The sequence below is a fragment of the Plasmodium sp. gorilla clade G2 genome (assembly GCF_900097015.1).
Source record: "Plasmodium sp. gorilla clade G2 genome assembly, chromosome: 13".
Classification (NCBI taxonomy): domain Eukaryota; phylum Apicomplexa; class Aconoidasida; order Haemosporida; family Plasmodiidae; genus Plasmodium; species Plasmodium adleri (nom. inval.).
The window spans coordinates 1806055-1826054 of NC_041705.1; the positions used below are offsets into that span (position 1 = coordinate 1806055).

The window sequence follows — 20000 nt, forward strand, 5'->3', positions numbered from 1 at the left end:
ATATATATATATATATATCATTTCATTTAGGTAATATAAAAAATTTGGAAAGAGTATGGCTAGCTGAGGAGAATGAAAAAAAGCGAAAAGAAGAAGAAGAAAAATACCTAAAGAAAAGAGAAGAGCAATATAAATTATATGAATTAAAAAAACAATTACGTAAAAATGAAGAAGAAAATAAAAATGATGTACACAATATATTATATGATATAAATAAAGAATTCAAAAAGGAGAATTCTATGAAAAAAAAAATTTTACAAAATAATATTTCAAATGAAACTATTCCAAATGATAATATTATAAATAAGATACTTATAAGATCAAAATATGATGAAGACATATTTTTAAAAAATCATAGATCTATTTATGGTTCTTATTATGATAAAGAAAAAAACAAATGGGGTTTCAAGTGTTGTAAAAATATAGATAAGAATTCAAAATGTCCAAATAATACAAATTGTAATTATAATATAAATAATAATCCTATTAAAAAAGATTTAACAAAAACAAAAAACAAAAAGAAGAAGAAAAAAAAACTTACTGTTGATAATAGTATAACAGCTGTTTTGAATAAAATAGGATAATCCAAAAAAAAAATAAAATAAAATAATAAAAATATTAAAGTAGAAAAAGAAAATAAAAAAGGTGTCTTCAGTTTGGATACTGTTTATTATATGGTAATAACATATTTTTATATATGTCTTTAATTAATCGAGACTTACATAATTTTTTTTTTTTTTATAGTTATAATTATTATATACATATTATATATCATTTTATATTGATTTATTTCATTTCATTCCTTTTTGTCTTTTTTTTTTTTTTTTTTTTTTTGGTTGATGTTTGTGTAACTAATTAAATAAAAACAGTTAGACATAAATATTTTTATTATTATTTTTTTTTTCTTGTTTTTCAATAAATTATACAGTTTTCAAATATTTTTCAAAATATTAATATAAATAAAAGCAGTATACATAAAAAAAAAGAAAATATTAAAGAAAAAAAAAAATTAAAGAATACTTGTATTTTTTAACAATTCACATAAAAAAAAAAAAAAAAATTAAATAAAAATAACTAAACAAAATAAAAGAAATATATCGAACCATAATGAACAATAATAAATATATATTTTGAATATATGTATAATATAAAATATATATAGATAAATTTATATGTTTATTTTTACCTAAAAATTTATAAATTTGAACAAAAATTAAGAAGGCATAAAAAATGTAAAGTTAATAAGATATTTTAATTTTAAAAATTATATATATATATAATATATATATAAATACAACTAATTAAAGTAAAATTGAATTTGTTTATCATTTATTTTTTATTTTCACAACTATTTCTTTAAGGTACATTGTTTTTCTGGTTTTTGCATAATTTTTTCGTTTGTTTCTAATCCCTGTAAAGTAATATATATATATATATATATATATATATATATATATATATATTTATATGTATGTATATATTTTTTTTTTCTTTACCTTTGCTCTCCTAATATAGTTGACAATATCCGTTGCTGTATTTTCCATTAATTTCACATCAAAATCCTCATCATATATAAATGTTGATGTATCATTTAATAGAAATATATCTTCATTTAATTTATTCCAGTGACTAAATTGAATATCATAAATAACATTTCCAGAACACTTTGATCTTAATTCTTCTGCTAATTTGAAAGAATTGAATAAAGGCAAATAGGCATCAATACAATATAAGAAATAACCATCTTTTATTTCTTCTGATAAGATAGAACATCTCCTTTTTAATAATACATTATAGACTTTTCCTAATACAGTACTTTCACAAGTCAAATTTAATCTTAACATAGGTTCATATATTCTTAATTTATTTTGTTGCATAGAATTTAAACATGCCTCTTTCATTAATGCAATGATATTACCTGCATTAATTTTATCTTCTGTATTTTCTTCATTGCTATTTATATCTTCAAACATTTCATCCTTGGATTCTTCATCAATAATTAGTCCCTCAATAATAAAAAGTGTTCCCCTAAAAAAAAAATATAAAATAAAATATACATATATATATATATATATATATATATATATATATATATATACAGCCATATGATATATAATATATATATTATATATATATACAACCATATAATATATAATATATATATATTTCTTTTACCTTATGGGCTCTTGTGCTATGGGACCATATTTGGAAGCCAATTTAAAACCAAGACATATATTATTCAAATATATATTTATGTCACTATTATTATCAGATAAATATGTATCAATAAATGACCTATCATTTATAACCTTTCTATATTTTTCATTAGTTAAAATATTATCTTGTAAATATTGGTTATTATTTTTTTTATTATAATATTTTTTTAAATATAACAAAGTAATACTTCCATTTTGTACAGATATATCCCATAATTGCAAGTGATAATTTTTATTTTTTTTTAATATATTTAATTTTTCAATACTATCATTATTTTCATTAATACTTGTCATATTATCTTTATTTTCCTCTTGAATATCTTCCTTTATAACTTCATCTGTGATATTGTCAGAATATATTTTCTCTGAAAAACATATTTCATTTACACATTTTTCTAGATTAATTAAACATTGTTTATACATAAAATTCTCATTTGTTGATGATAAATCATTTTTATTATAATTTAAAAATTGTGGAGATATAGATCTGTTTTCTAATATAGTTTGAATATTGGAATAATTTTTGTCAAAGAAATTTAATAAAGTTTCTGGCATATTTAATACACTTACGAAAAGATAAAAGGCATCATTATTTAATTTATGACATATTGTATTATTATTATAATTAAATAAAATATTTAAAAAATGATTATCTTTATTTATATGAACATTTTTAAATAACTCATCTGAAATGACATCATTATTTTTATCCGTATTATCATCAATATTATTATTCATAAGATTATTTATATTTTGATTTTTTAAAGTATCTTTATATAACATATTATTATTTATACCATTTTCTTGATTTTTTTGTGAAGAGTCTGAGAGGAGTCCTTGAGATGATGATTGTACTTTTAAATAGTAATGATATAAATTTTTTAAATTATCAGGTATTTTATTTTTTTTTCTTTTAAGCTTTATAAAATTTTCATGTATTCCTTCTCTTATTGAAATGTTTGCATCTGATGTTTTAATTTCTATATTACTATATATATTAACAAAATCGGATAAACATTTTTGCATATGTATTTCACCACAAAATTTTAGGATATATTCTCCTTTTTCATTAAAATCTATATCTATAGATGTATCACATGTATATAATAAAATCAAACCATATAAAAATTTATTCATATCTTGAATATTTGTTGGTTCAATTATTGTATGTAATATAGTAGAACATGTATCTGTAAATGGTAATATAAATGAATCTGCATTTTTATAATTTGACAAGGTTATATTTTTATTTAAAAATATACCATCATTATTCATTAAAAATATATTATGTTCTTTTTTATTATTACGTTTATTTTTTATTAAATTCATTAAAGTATTTGATAAATATTGTAAATCTGATGCATTATTATGTTCCATATTTATATTATTTCTATTTATTGAATATTCCATATTTTTATTACATAACAAATTTTTATTATTATAATTTATACCTAAACTATTTGGAATAAAATCACTTTCTTCTCTTTTATCATTTATATTATTTATATCACATTTTATATCATCATTTTGTAAATAATTATCTCCTACATTATTCTTTACATCATCGTGAAGTATAGAAAGATATAAAGCCACAATATTACCTGCATATGCATATCGAATTGGTATTAAATCTCCACCCATACATATAAAAATTTTTTTTATTATAGTTCTAATAGATTTACCACATATATATAATATCATATTTTCATATAACACTCCTGAATATATTCTACAAATAGATAGAAAAGTATTTTTATCATAGAATCCTTTAAATCCAACTAATGTATTATTTTGTAAATTTGCACATATATATTTGGATATATAAATAATTGTAAAATTGTCAGTAGAACATTTTATAATATGTTTATATATTTCATCATTATATAATGATGGATATATTTTAAAAAGTCTATTTTCATCAATATTTTTTGGAGATGGAAATATTTCAATACATGCATTAAATATAGATCTAGATAAATTTAAAAAACGTGACATAATATAAGTTAATATATATGTATTATTTTCTAAATTATTTTGTTGATTCTTATTTATAAATGAATCACATATATTTAATTCTTTACACAATTTTTTAATTTGTTCATCATCTCTATTTATTATTGTAATATCATATATTTTCCATAACAAATCTAATACAACTAAGGAGAATAAATTTTTTTTTTTTTTCTTTATTTTATTATAATCATTATCATTAGTACAATTATAATTATTATTATTATTATTATTATTATTATTTATATTTATATTATTATTATTATTCTTTGTATATGTTTCGTTAGGTATTTTTAATATTTTTTTTTCTTTCACATTAAAATAATATTGATTCCACATATATTTTTTGATTTTATCAGAATTAGAAGTGTCGATATTCATTTTTTTACAAAAAGAATAACAAAAAATATTCATATCTATACACCAACAATGTATACTACTACATAATAAAACATTTCCTTTTAAAGGGGAATAAGAATATTTTTCTAATTCATTTTTTGTTTCAACATTTTCATTATCCATATTGTCTTCAATATATAATTGAAAAATATAAGCATTTACTTGTTCAATAATATTATTTATATGTTCATAAGCATTTATACTATCCATATTTTGATTAGTAATTAATTTATCAATTTTATTTATAACTAAAATCGTTTTAATCATTTCTTTCCAACTCTGTCTTAATACAATCTTTGTTTGACTACATAACCCTTCAATACAATCTACTAATATTAAAGCACCATCACATATACGGATACATGTAGATACTTCAGATGAAAAATCTACATGTCCAGGTGTGTCAATGATATTTATTGAAAAAGTATCAATATTATTTTCCTCCCCCTTTGTTATATTTTTTCCACTTAAAATATTATCACAATTTTTTGGGTTATCACAATTTATTGTGTTATCACAATTTTTTGGGTTATCACAATTTTTTGTATTATCACAATTTTTTGTATTATCACAATTTTTTGTATTATCACAATTTTTTGTATTATCACAATTTTTTGGGTTATCACAATTTTTTGTGTTATCACCACTTTTTATATTATCAATATTTCCTTCAACATTTTGCTCATTAATCATACCATTATTATTATTGTTTAATTTATTATTCTTTTCATTCTTATCCTTATTTTCAATAAACATATCTTTCACATAATCTTTATTATAAATATGCTTTAAAAGAATACTTGAACTTTTCATTGTTATTTGGCGTTTCTGTTCATCTTCCCTACTATCCAAATATTTTATTTTTCCAATATTTTTCTCACTTATTATTTTATTTGAACTTATTAAATTATCAACTAATGTTGTTTTGCCATGATCTACATGGGCCAAAATACATATATTACGGATCTTGTCATTGTCACTTAAGTGTTTTGTAAAATCCATAATATGTATATTTCAAAAAAAAAAAAAAAAAAATATATATATATATATTAAATAAATCTAAATTATGCATTTCAACGTGGAAATACTTATATAAACATATATATATCAACAAATAATTAAATGATTATATAAAATTACAAAAAATATATTAATATATATATACAATTAATAAATGAATTAACTAATGAATGAATTAATTAATGAACGTATGGTTCAACATAAAATCACACCATATAATTAAATAGTACGATGAAAAAGTAACATAAACAAAAAAAAAAAAAAAAAAAAAAAATTGTACATATATAATATATATATATATATTATAATATTCTATAAAGTGTGATAGACTATTCTTTATATATATATATAATGTTCCATATAATTTCATTTTATATACATTCCAACATATAAATAACATTTATATATTTCATTAATATATATCATGTTATACTTACAATGTTCTTTTCATAGTTATACAAACATATTAGATACATTTAATATAAATCTTATTATGTAAATATTTATTCTTCAAAAAAAATAAAAATAAAATAAAATCATAAAAAATATAAAATATAAAATTTTCAGAACACTTTATAATTTATTATATTCAAAATAAAAGAGTAATCACATGTTAATATATAATTCACAAAATATGAAGAAAAAAAAAAAAAAAAAAAAAAATGTAAAGGAATTATATCACATATATAATATATATAATATATGTTTTTTTATGAGAGAATAAATTTACTCAAATACAAATGATAATAAAATATAATATATATTAATATATATTTTTTATATATATAATATTATAATGTATTTTATTCACAAAAATGGATTGAGTAATATTATATATGTATATATATTATGTATGACGTGGATTATAATATATATATTATAATATGTATATAATATTTTTCTTTTTCTATATTATATATTTTTATATTATATATATATTATTATATATATGTTACAAAATAGGACGATTCAAAAATGGTACTTAAACATATTAATAAGAACAAAATGATAAAAAATAATAAAATTAATTTTTACAAAATTTTGAATTTTCCTATGCATTGTATAAATCCAAGAAAAAAAAAAAAAAAAATTTGAAATATATTCAAATTATATAAAAAAGGAATAAGTATTTTTTATGTTTTACAAACTATGTAAATTCTATATAAACTTAAAGAAAAAACAAAAAAAAAATATATATATATATATATATATACATATTTTTTTATTTATTAAACAACAGTTATTATACATAAACCAATACAAATAAGTTTCAATTTTCATATTTTTATTTTTCTTCCTTTATGAAAATGTTACAAGAGAAAAAAAAATTCCATTATATAGCATACGTTATATATATATATATATATATATATATATATTTACACAACAAAATCAAAGAAAAGAAATATATATATATATATATATTAGGAAATTAAATATATTTATTTATATGTATTAAAATAAAATATTCATAAAAATACTCGAAAATGTTTTAATATAAATCCATGTGGAAGCTATACTTACAAAAAATAATTTTATTTATGCCTTATTAAAAAAATAAAATAACATATGACAATTATAGGAACAAAAAATTACATATCAAAAAAAAATTATATAAATAAAGTTACAAATTAATTAAATAATAAACACATATATATATATATATATATATATATATATATATTTATATTTTAGACATAACAAAATAAATGTTTAAGGGTAAATTTTTCTATATAAATATTTATTTTAAATTTATCTTTAATTATTTCTTTTTAATGTTAAACGTCTTTGTTTAGCTGTCTCCTTTTGTTTTTTCTTTTGTACAAATTTTTTATTTTTTCCATCCTAAAAAAAGAAAAAAAAAAAAAAAATATATATATATATTATTGAAAATATGGAAAAAAAAAAATTTTTTTATTTTTTATGTTACATTTATCAATTTATTTATATAATCGTTATTTAAGTTATGGATATTCAAATGACATTTAGAATATTTTTCAACAATTGTATTATTATCTTCAATAAATATTTCAATACACTCATATATATATTCCAAATAATTAAAAATATTGTTTTTTGGTTCTTCTCTTTTTTCATCCTCTATTTTATTTTCTTTAATATTATCTTCTTCGATTAATTCATTTAATCTGTTCGAAAGGTGAAAATGAAAAAATAAACAAATAAATAAATAAATAAATAAATAAATAAATAAACACATACATATATACATATATACATATTGTATATTTTTAATTTTCTTCTTACTTTGATGTGTCTATATCATAATGTTTTATTAAATTGTTCGTCAAATTATTTAAAATTGCCATAACAAAGCACTTAACCTTGTTTAAATTTAAATTAATAGACAGATAATCTTCATTTTCCATGTTTATATCATTTACACTCGTATATTGTTTCATATGATCATTAAATGAATAGAAGGATTCTTCATTTGTTCTTGAAATATCATCTGCATACATATCCATATGTATTGTTGATGATATAATACAATAAAGTTTATTAATGTCATGAATCAATATGGCTATTTCATTATATGTAGAAAAGTTTAAATATGATATTAAATTTATTAAAATTTGTAAATATAGGAATAGGAAATAATTAATATATATATATTCATCCATTTTCATATAATAATCGTTTAATAAATAATTATATTTATTTCTTATTTTTTCCATAATATTTTTGCATTTCTTAATTTGATAATTATCATTATCATATATATTTTCTGTCACACTTGAATCATCTTTCGATGATGGTGTTTTTTCCTTATAATATAAATCTTTATGTTTAGATCTTTCACTGTTCTTTTTCTTTTTATTATTTTCTTTATTTTTCTTTTTTTTTAATTTGTCATCATTATTATACAAACCATTTGAAGAATATGATGAAGAGCATGAAGATAAAGAAGATGTAGTAATTTCTTTAAATTTTTTTGATTTATCATTCTTTTTAATAGTTTTATTATTTGGTAATATTATATACCTATTAATAATATATGAATAAATTTGATTTATAGGATAAATATGAATCATAATATTTTTTGACAAATCTTGATTATTAAAAATATTTGTATTATTATAATAGACATCGCCATCATCATTATTATTATTATTATCATGTATATTACTATTATTATTACTATTATTATTACTATATTTTTCATTTGTTTCTCTTATGAACTTTTTTATTTTATCGTATAAAATAAAGTGACAAGTATTTTCAATCTCTTTCAATATAATTTTAAGATATTTTATTTTTAATTTTTTGGATGTTAAGTTTTCATAAATATCAAGCAATGTTTTGAAGAAACTTGATTCTATTTTATTAAATAAGAATAAATTATTTATATTATTTGATTCCCTATTATTATACATATAATTATTTTCAATTATATAAAATAACAGATATTGTAAACATTCAGCTAAATTATTTAAAAAGTTATAATTTTCTTTTTCTATGATACAGTTTATTACCTTTTCACTACGTGATTTTAATTTTATATCAGAAGAAAAGCATAAACAAAAAATACTTGGTGATATTTTACTACTCTGAATAAAACCTTCTTTATATAAATGACTTAATATTTGTATACCTAAGCATTTAATAAAATTTAATTCATCTTGTGTGCAGTCTATATACATATATTTATTTACAATTAATAAATCAATAATTTTTTGAGAAAATAGTGAGGCTACCAGCAAAACGTGTATAATATCCTTATTCTGATTTTTATCCACATTTCTTTTATTAGTATTATTATGATCATCTACCAATTGATTATTTAAATGATGTGTACCATTTACATCATTTTTATTACTTTCATAATTTTTAATATTTTCCTGACCATGATTTTTTTGACATTTTACATGATTTTTTTTTAGCTTTTTTTCATTAATGCTATAATTTTTTGGATCTATTTTTTTATTTTTCTGATTCTTTTTATTTGTACCTTTTACAAGTTCTTCTTCCAGTTTTATATCTGCAACTGATGTCTCGTTTTCTTCGAATAATTCTTCTGTATTCATTTGTTCTTCCTGACCCAATTTTTTTTTTTTTTTTTTTTTGGTATTGTTTTTTCCAGAATGGCTAGCTATTTCATTATCATTACTCTCGCATAAATTAGGACTTTGAGAAGAGGAACTTTGTGGGTTAATACAAGAAATTGCAAAGGAGGAATATTCCCTATCATCACAAGTAGTTAGTTCATCACTTGAAAAACATTTATTTTTATTTTTTTTTATTATATTGTTTTTATTGTGCTGTTTTTCTTCGTTTGTCACCAGTTGTGTCATTTTTTTAAATGTAATATAATTGTTTTCATTGTTTTTAGTCTTACCACTTTGAGCAATGTTAATGTTATTTTTGTTTCGTAGAAATTGTTCATATGTCTTAATTAATTGAAGAAGAGAGTAGAGAAAACTTTTTTGTAATGAAGAATTAGAAAATGCATCAATACAATAGAAGAAAACATTTCTTAATTTTAGATCATTAATAAAATGGGAGTTATGATAATTTGATAATATTTTACATAAGCAATGTAAGAAAAAACATTTACATTTAATATCATTGGTTATATAAAATAGATCAATTAATATATTAACTAATATTAAGGATACGTTATAAAATTTGTAATTAAAAATATCATTACATTTCTCTATTTTATTTATGTTTATTTTTTTTTGTATAATTTCAGAAATAATTTCATTTTTTAATTTTAAAATATTCCATCTTTTTATATAATCATTTTGTTTATTATAAATAAATTCAAAATATAAAATAGCATTTATATAGACTTTGACATTTTTTACAATATCTGATAATTTAATATATTTCATATTATTATTAGAACAAAGAATATTAAATTTGTCTGATAGTATGGTATCTCTATTATAATTATTATAATGACTATTAATATTATTATTACTATTAATATTATTATTACTATATATATTTATATTTACATTTATATTATTCTTATCATTGTTGTGATTTTTTGTTTGCTTTTCCTGATTTTCATTTTTTATTTGTATATGTACTGATTCATCTATTTCATTCACATCATATACATCATTAATAATTATTTTATTCATATTTATAAATTCGCACATTATAGATATGAGCCATGCATATTTATTAATGTTTATTATATCATTGTGTGTAATCGAAAATATATCAAAAATATGTTTCTTATATAGATCTAAATGAGAAATAAATTCTTCATATGTAATATCTATAATGTTGTAAATAAAAAAATGTTCAGGATTTGATAAATTATTCGAATTTTTATCACTATAATTATTGGATTCATCCTTATTTTGATTACATTCATGATTTTTATATTCCAGAGTATTATTTAACTCCTTTCCTTTTTTTTGATCATTTACATTTCTATCATGTCTTAAATTATTTGGATTAACATTCTGTAAATGGTTGTTATATAAACGTATCAAATTATTTTTGATTTCTTCCTTTTGCTCTAGGTTCATTAAATAGAACTCTCTAACAAAATTATTGAGCTGAACCACAGTATTATTAATAAGAAAACATAATTTGTATTTATACAGTTTGATAAAACATTCTTCTATATATGTTTTAAAATAAACAAAATTACAAAATATATATGTGTGCAAAGTACATAATAATTGTATATATGATCTTGATATAAATATATTATGATGATATAATAAAGAATTATTAAATGTAACTTTCTTAAATTGTAATTTTAATTGCAAATCTAATTTACAATATGGAAATATAGAAGATAATAATTCACATACATCTTTTGATACATCATTATTATATATATAAGGATAAAAAAAATTAACATATTTTATGAATAATTCAGGAATAATTTCTATAATAATATTTAGAATATTCATAATTTTCCTCGTTTCATTTTCTAGTAAACTATTTCTTCGAGTTTTTATAAAAAGACAAATTAAATTATAAATCCATACTTCTAAAATATATGTTATATTTTTTTTATTTAAAATATCTAAATGTTTATAGGAATTATTAATATATATATTATAAACATTATTTTTAATATTTAGCATATTGTTATTATATGCTATATAATTATTATTTTGATGATCCTCTGTATTAGAAATATTTTGATTTTCTTTATCCTTATAAATTTTTTTTTTTATATTATTATTTTTACGTTGTTTTTTCTTCTTATTCTTTTTGTTATCATTTTGTTTTACATTTATATTTTTATTTATATATTCATTTTCTTGGTCGTCTTCTTCATTTACTGTTTCTATTTCGGTATTTATTTCATTATCTACATTATAATGATATATACTATTATTATAATAATTTGTATCACCACATTTTGAATATTTGTAATTATCTGTTTGTTTACCTTTTCTTAATATTTTATTATTATTATTATTATTATAATTATCAGTTTGATTTAATGTTTTATTCTCAAAAATTTTGTCAGTTAAATCGAATAATTCCTGATATTTCTTTATATTTTTATCAAGGTAAGAAAGCATTTTGTTTACAATATTTATATTGTGTTTATTTTTCATAACATATAATAGATGAATAAATAAGATATAAATATCTTTTTCAACTTTTACATATTTATTATGATTATGCTGATCTGTTAGCTCTTCTTCATCATCTTCTTCGTCTTTTTTGTCTTTTTTGTCTTTTTTGTCCTTTTCATGTTGTTGTAATGATTGGCTTTCATCAGAATGTATATCTTTTGTAAATGATTCATAATAAATATCATCTTCTGCATTTCCTATTTTTTTATTATAACAAGAATTTATTTGATTATTTTCATTGTTGAAACTACTATATTTATTTTTCATTTTGATTGTTTTAAAAATATTGATAAAAAAAATTTCAATAAAAATTTCCATAACACTATTTTTCATGTTATCATTATCATAAGTAGATACATATCTTTCAATTAAATCATTAAGTATAGAAATATTTTCAGAACTACAATTTTGTTTAATATTCTCATCATTTATTTGCTGTATATTATGAGATGATGTATTCTGCTGATTTATTAAATATTTTTCTTCATAATAATTATTATGAGCATGTTCACTATAATAATTAGTATTATTATTATTATGTAAATAATTAGAATCCTTATCTATCATGTTATTATCATAATTTTGGATATCCTTTTTGTAAATGGATTCATTATATCTTTTGATATATATATTAAAATATATAATATATTTTAATATTTTGACACTTATAATTCTTACACTTATTTTTATATCCTTTGAACATCTTTTGATTGATTCAACTATATTGTTTGTAATATATTCATTAAGATCTAAAATATTTTTATGATTCTGTTTTTGTTGATTAACTGAATAATAATTTTTATCATCAAATTGTTGATGATTATGCTGGTAGTATTTATTTTGATGATTATTATTTTGTATTTCCTGTGTATTATTTAATTCTACTTCATTATTATTATCATTATTTTTCATATTAGTAATTTTTTTTTTATAATTTTTTTGTAATATTTCTTTTGGTGTATTAAATAATGTATCATTTTTTTGATGACATGGATATATATTTTTTTTTGATTGATCATATAATAATGTTGTAATTTCTTTTTGATATATAATTAAATTTTCTATATCTAGAAACTGCTTACAAAAATTATAAAAAATATATAAGGTATATTCTCTAACTTTTAAATAATTATCTGTCAAACATGATAGTAATATATGTTGTGTTTGTTTACTTTTTAGATATAAATAATTATCATTTATAATATTGCTAATTATAGATATACTATAATATCTTAAATTTTTATTGCTATTTTCATATAGGATATAAAATAATTGATTAAATGCTATAAAAAAGAAATCATAAAAGAAAAAATATAAATACATTTTCCAAGCATAATTTATATATATATCAAAATTATGTGTAGAACTAAAAGAATAGCACATTTCTTCATTTTTCTTAACATTTTTAAATTCGTAAATTAGCATATCATTTATTGAATTTAAATTTTTTTTTTTTTTCTTTTGTTCATCAACATATTTGTCATCATATTTTTTGTCATCATTATTATTGTCATCATTATTTTTGTCATCATTATTTTTGTCATCATATTTTTTGTCATCATATTTTTTGTCATCATTATTTTTGTCATCATTATTTTTGTCATCATTATTTTTACCACTTTCTATATGTTTCATTTTATTTTTATTTTTTGTTGTATTTGAAACTGTAGTATGATTCTTTTTATTCTTTTCATATACAAAATTATTATATAATAACAATATATATGAATATACATAATTATTATCCTTATCAATGTCATCAATAATTTTGTCTTTATTAATATGTATTAATATATAATAATAATATACTATAAAAATTTTCAAGCTATTAAGAAATTTATCATAAGAATAAAATCCTTTATTTTTTTCTTTTTTTTTTTTAAACATTAAATTTAAGAAACTATTATTTATTTCACTCTCTCTCATAATAAATATTTTTATCAAATTTTTTATTTTGCAAATATCACAATTATAATCAATTATATTTGATGTATATATTGTTTTATCTATATTATTAATATTATAATAATTATTATTGTATATATCTTTTTTTTCTTCTTTATATTTTTTATTTCCATTTTTCTGTTCGTTTAGATTAATTTTATTATTTTCTTCTTCTCTCTTATCAAAGATGTCACCTTTTTGTAACTCATTATTCTGTTCTTTATTTTTTAGAAATAAATTTTGTTCATTATATTCATTTAAATCATAAATATCTTTTTGGAATAAAATATTTTTATTATTTTTTTTTTCAATACAACTAATATGATAAAAAGATTGACATTGCACACATCGAAGAATTGTGTCTTCATATTTTGGATCATTACAACATTTAGTATGATTAAATGTTTTCTTATTTTTTGATATTTTTAATTCTATATTGTTTTTATCATTATTAGTTTTATCTTCAGAATTTATGTTTGTACTCTTTTTTGTTTTTTTTTTTATATTTTTTTTGATATTTATATTTTTCTTTATATTTATATTTTTTTTTTTTTTTTTTTTTTCCTCTATATTATTATCATTATTAATAATAATAATATCTTCCGTTTGATTATTAAGATCGTGTTGAAATATTTTGTTTTTTTCATAAAAGGTATGATTATTTAAATTATAAAATAGAGGTTGTATATATTTATTCGTTTTCATAGTATAATTGAAATAATATAACATATGATAAGAGAAATTATTAATATAATTATATATATTAAAAATATATTTAAAAATATATCTTAATAAATATAGACAAGTTTCTTTTATATTATTATCATATTTTTTATTAATTATATCAAAAAAAATATGAATAATATTTTTTATAAATTGTGAACTTATATTGAATCTTGGATTATCACAACATTTTATAAGATCTAAAATAAAATGTTGTAAAATTATTCTACCATTTTTATTATCTTCAAACAAATAATTTTCAATCATTTCTATTAAGATATAATTTATTATATTATTTAATCTTTTAAAATTTTTTCTCATCATAAAATTATGGAAACAAGACATAAAATGTGAATCTTCATTTTTTTGCATATTTCCATTTATATCATATTTTATATTATATTTTTCTTTTTTATAATTATTAGTTTTATTGGTAAAAATACATTTTTTCTTTTTACCTTTATTTGTAATACTATTACTATCAATAAAGTTCTTATTTTTTGTCCGTGTATTATATATTTTTTTTTTCTTTATATTATTATTATTATTATTATTTAAATTATGATAATCATAATTATTTATGATCTTTTTTTGACTTCTTAATGAATATATTTTTTTTTCTTCCTTAGGATGATTGTAATAAAATTGATTTTTTTTTTGTTTTTTTTTTTTTGAATATCTATTAATATCTTTTTCATTTTTACAATCATTATTAACAATATTATTTTTATTATCGTTTTCACTGCTGAATAATGATAGACAAAAGGAATCCTCAGATAAATTTGAATCGCTTGTATTATTAATGGATTCCTTATTTGAATTTTTTCTATATGATTTTTTATCAACATAATCGCTATCATCATCATCATCATGATAATCATCACTATTGTCATCATCATGATAATAATCATCACTATTGTTATCATCATGATAATCATAACTATTGTCATCATCATAATCTTTACCTTTCTTACTATCAAGACTCATCCTTTTTGCATCCCTCTGCTGGCTAAAACAAAATCTTTCTTTCATATCTCCCTCATAAAAAGAAAACGTCTCTGAAACCTTCAACAAAAAGAAATGAATCAAATGAACATATGTCGAATTATTCTGGAAATTCTTAAAATTCAATTTATTGTATTTAAAATTAACATTATTTATATTCATCAGTATATTGTCTATAATATATTTTTTCATTTTTTTATTATTATTTTTAAATACAAGTAATAACAAATTAATCGAATGTTTTATAATATCTTGAACATTATGATGTATTTGAAAGGTCATCATACATACATCAATTAAATTTACTAATACTGTGTCATATTTTTCTATATATATATATATATTATATAAATAAAATAAACATTTTTCATATATATTATATATTTCTATTAAATATATTTCATTTATATTATAAAATTCAATAACTCCATTTTTAACTTGATTCAAATATAATTTTATTATAACATTTTTCATATGGATTTTTAAATTTAATAATATATTATCATTTATATCATCTATATTCATATGTTTATTTTTAAAAACATCAAAATGTAACATCAGTAAATATAATAAAATATTATATTGACCAAAAATTAATTCATTCATCATAATATTGTTTATATTTTGTTCTTGTACTTTTTCTTTATCTCTTTTTTTTTTTTTATGTAATAAAAGATTTGAAGAATATTCCTTATCATTTATATTTTCTATAGAATTATTATCCACTCGGTCATTAAAATTTACATTATTCATATTTATATAATCCATATTAATATCATTCATATATATATTGTCTTTATTATTTATATCATTCATACTTATATCTTCTTCTGATGTATATTCTTCTGCAACTTTATTTTTTCTATAACTTATTTCTATGTTCAAAATGTTCTTACAGTTTGATAATAATTTATTATATATTAATTCTATCTTATTATCATTCAAAAAGAATTTATGTCTTTCCATATTTTTTATATTCCCCTTTCTTATGTATTCTTCTATATAATTAATTATTCTCTTCATTTTCTTCTTATTATTAATTATATCTCCCTCAGTCAAATCTAAAAAGATATCCAAGTATTCCTCAAGTTGTTTGTCTTCCTTATTTGGTTCATCAATATATGTATTATTATTGTTATTTGAATATTCTAAAAAATTATTATCCTTTATTTGGATAGGAATAGTGTTATCAATTCTGAAAATATTTGAGGTTGAGCTTTTTATTTTGTTCAAATGGCATGTGTTTTTTAAATTGACAGGTATTAAATGTTTATTGAGTTTTTGTGGATATATTTGGTCATTTGTGGGGGTATTTATAGGTTCTTCTAGTGGTACTTCTACTGGTTCTTCTACTGGTTCTTTTATTTGTTCTTCTACTGGTTCTTTTATTGGTTCTTTTATTGGTTCTTTTATTGGTTCTTCTATTAGTTTTTCTATTGGTTCTTCTATTGGTTTTTTTATTTGTTCTTCTATTGCTTCTTCTATTGGCTCTTCTATTGGCTCTTTTATTGGCTCTTTTATTGGCTCTTTTATTGGCTCTTTTATTGGCTCTTTTATTGGCTCTTTTATTTGTTCTTCTCTTGGTTCTTCTATTGGTTCTTCTATTTGTTCTTCTCTCGAATCATCTGTAGTTTCCTTCCTTTGATCACTTGTTGGACCATCAATTCCCTCATCTATGGCAAAATTTATATTATAATTCATATTATTATCATATTTATTTTCATTTAATATTTGTTCATTTATTTGTTGTATATTATTCATTCCTTTATTCTCTGTAGGATCATTATTGAATATTTTTTCCCCTTGGTTTTGTAAACAGTTATTCTTCATATTATCATTATAATGAAGATGATCATAAAATTTATGATTATTTTCTTTGTTAATGGAACTTTTTATATTTTGTATTACTTCCTTATTATTATTATATGAAAGAGCTTCATTAATTTTTACATGATTATTTGATTTTTTAAACCTGCTTTTATAAGCTAATTGTAATAAGTTCATCTGTTTTATTAAATTATTATCTACATGTGTATCATATATAGTGTCATTGTTATTTTCAGTTTGATTATAATTTTGAAACTGATGATAATTATTTTGTAAAATATTTTGATATTCTTCCTTTTGATTTTGTGCAAATGTATTATAAGGAATATTATTATAATAATTATAATTGTCCATATGATTATTCATATTATTATTTATAGGATATTTATTAATTAATTGGTTACTATATTTATTAGTATAATTATTACATTGGTTTATATAATTATTACATTGGTTTATATAATTATTTCTTTGGTCTATATAATTATTATTTTGGTTTATATAATTATTATTTTGGTCTATATAATTATTATTTTGGTCTATATAATTATTATCTTGGTCTATATAATTATTATTTTGGTCTATATAATTATTACATTGATCTATATAATTATTTCCTTTGTTTATATTATCATGATCATTTCTTATTAAATATGAAGAATCATTTATATAAATTTGTTGCAAAATATTATTGGATACTTTTTTTTTCTTTTTATAAAAATATTCATCATCATTTGTATATTTCCTTTTATTTTCCCAGTTTTGTGATTTCAATATTTTGATAGCTATTTCTTCTGGACTTTTACATTTTTTTAAATTATCAATATGAATATTATAAATGCTACCTACATGTGTTATATTTTCACAGTTTATATTTGAAACATCTTGAGCAGCATTATATATCTTAACATCATTTTTGATATTACACATGTCATATTCTTCATCAACATTTACATGTACATATTTACAGTTATTTAATCCAACTGTTGTAGGAACGATACTTCTAAACATTTTCAATTAGTAGTACAAAAAAAAAAAAAAATAAATAAGTTGAAATGAATTGAAATAAATTGAAATAAATTGAAATAAATTGAAATAAATAATATATAGCATCAATATGGATTTATGATCACTAATATATTTTTGGTTCAAAATATGAAAAGATATACAAATAAAAAAAATATATATATATATATATATATATATATATATATATATATATATTCATTTATTTGTTATCTTGTATAAGACAATATTCCTATTTGCAAAGATAAACATGTTGACTTAAAAAATAGTTATCATATTTTTATAAGTACTAAAAACAGTTGAATATCATAAAACAATTACATCACATATATATATATATATATATATATATATATATATATTGAGAGAGAGTGATTTTATTAAAGTGTTAGAATATATATATTTCTTTTATTAAGGAACTAAAAAATTATATAATAAATAAATAAATCACACGTACATATTCTTTATAATTATATAAACAGCTCATATAAATACATACATATTATACATATTTGTATGTTCTATTATATATGAAAAAAAATAAACACTAAAACAAACAAATATGCACTTTTTTACAATTCATTAGAAGAGAATAAAATTATATTCTATCTTTATTTTTAGTGTACACATTAAACAAATTTCAATATTCCACAAAAAAAAAAAAAAAAAAAAAAAAAAAAAAAAAAAAATATATATATATATATAATATGTATATAGTAATGTATAATGAGATATTATATTTATTTTTTTCTTATAAAAGAAATATGTATGTATATATATATATATATATATATATATATATATATATATATAATATTAAGCCAACGTATAATAATATAAAAAAAAAAAAAAAAAAAATTAGGACAAAGGAGAAGCGTAAAATATAAAATAAGTATTTTAAAAATAATTCAAACAATTATAATAACAATATATAAAAAGAAATAATACCTAAAAGCATAAAATATATATATATATATATATTATATACAATCCTATAAGAAAATCCTTATAAATTATAATAAGCATAAACAAATACAATATTAAAGAAAGCTAATTTATACATCGGAAAGGTTATTATGTAATTGTGAAAAAAAAGAAGAAATAATATATATATATATATATATATTCATTTATATATCAATTTTATTTTATTTTATTTTTTTTAAATATAAAAAGATGCGTTTTAGCATATCATCAATATTAAAAATAGGTACAAGAACTTTTATAAAAACGTTATATTATAATATTT

General features: G+C 18.0%; 3 protein-coding genes across 3 annotated transcripts in view; 1 reads left to right on the forward strand and 2 right to left on the reverse strand.

Moving 5' to 3' along the window:
* PADL01_1347300 (step II splicing factor, putative) overlaps positions 1-584 on the forward strand; it is a gene marked incomplete at both ends in the record, with an annotated part of 802 nt that extends 218 nt beyond the window's left edge. The window contains one exon of the mRNA XM_028684033.1: positions 31-584. Coding sequence (XP_028540151.1) covers positions 31-584 — 554 coding nt within the window. The remainder of the gene's footprint in view (positions 1-30) is intronic.
* A 764-nt stretch (positions 585-1348) lies between these two features.
* PADL01_1347400 (elongation factor Tu, putative) lies at positions 1349-5627 on the reverse strand (the record flags this gene model as incomplete). Its single annotated transcript, XM_028684034.1, has 3 exons — positions 1349-1411; positions 1497-2028; positions 2176-5627. 3 exons carry the CDS (start codon positions 5625-5627, stop codon positions 1349-1351), a joined length of 4047 nt encoding a protein of 1348 aa, XP_028540152.1.
* Positions 5628-7403: 1776 nt separating this feature from the next.
* PADL01_1347500 (conserved Plasmodium membrane protein, unknown function) lies at positions 7404-18736 on the reverse strand (the record flags this gene model as incomplete). Its single annotated transcript, XM_028684035.1, has 3 exons — positions 7404-7490; positions 7576-7792; positions 7911-18736. 3 exons carry the CDS (start codon positions 18734-18736, stop codon positions 7404-7406), a joined length of 11130 nt encoding a protein of 3709 aa, XP_028540153.1.
* Between the last annotated feature and the right edge of the window lie 1264 nt (positions 18737-20000).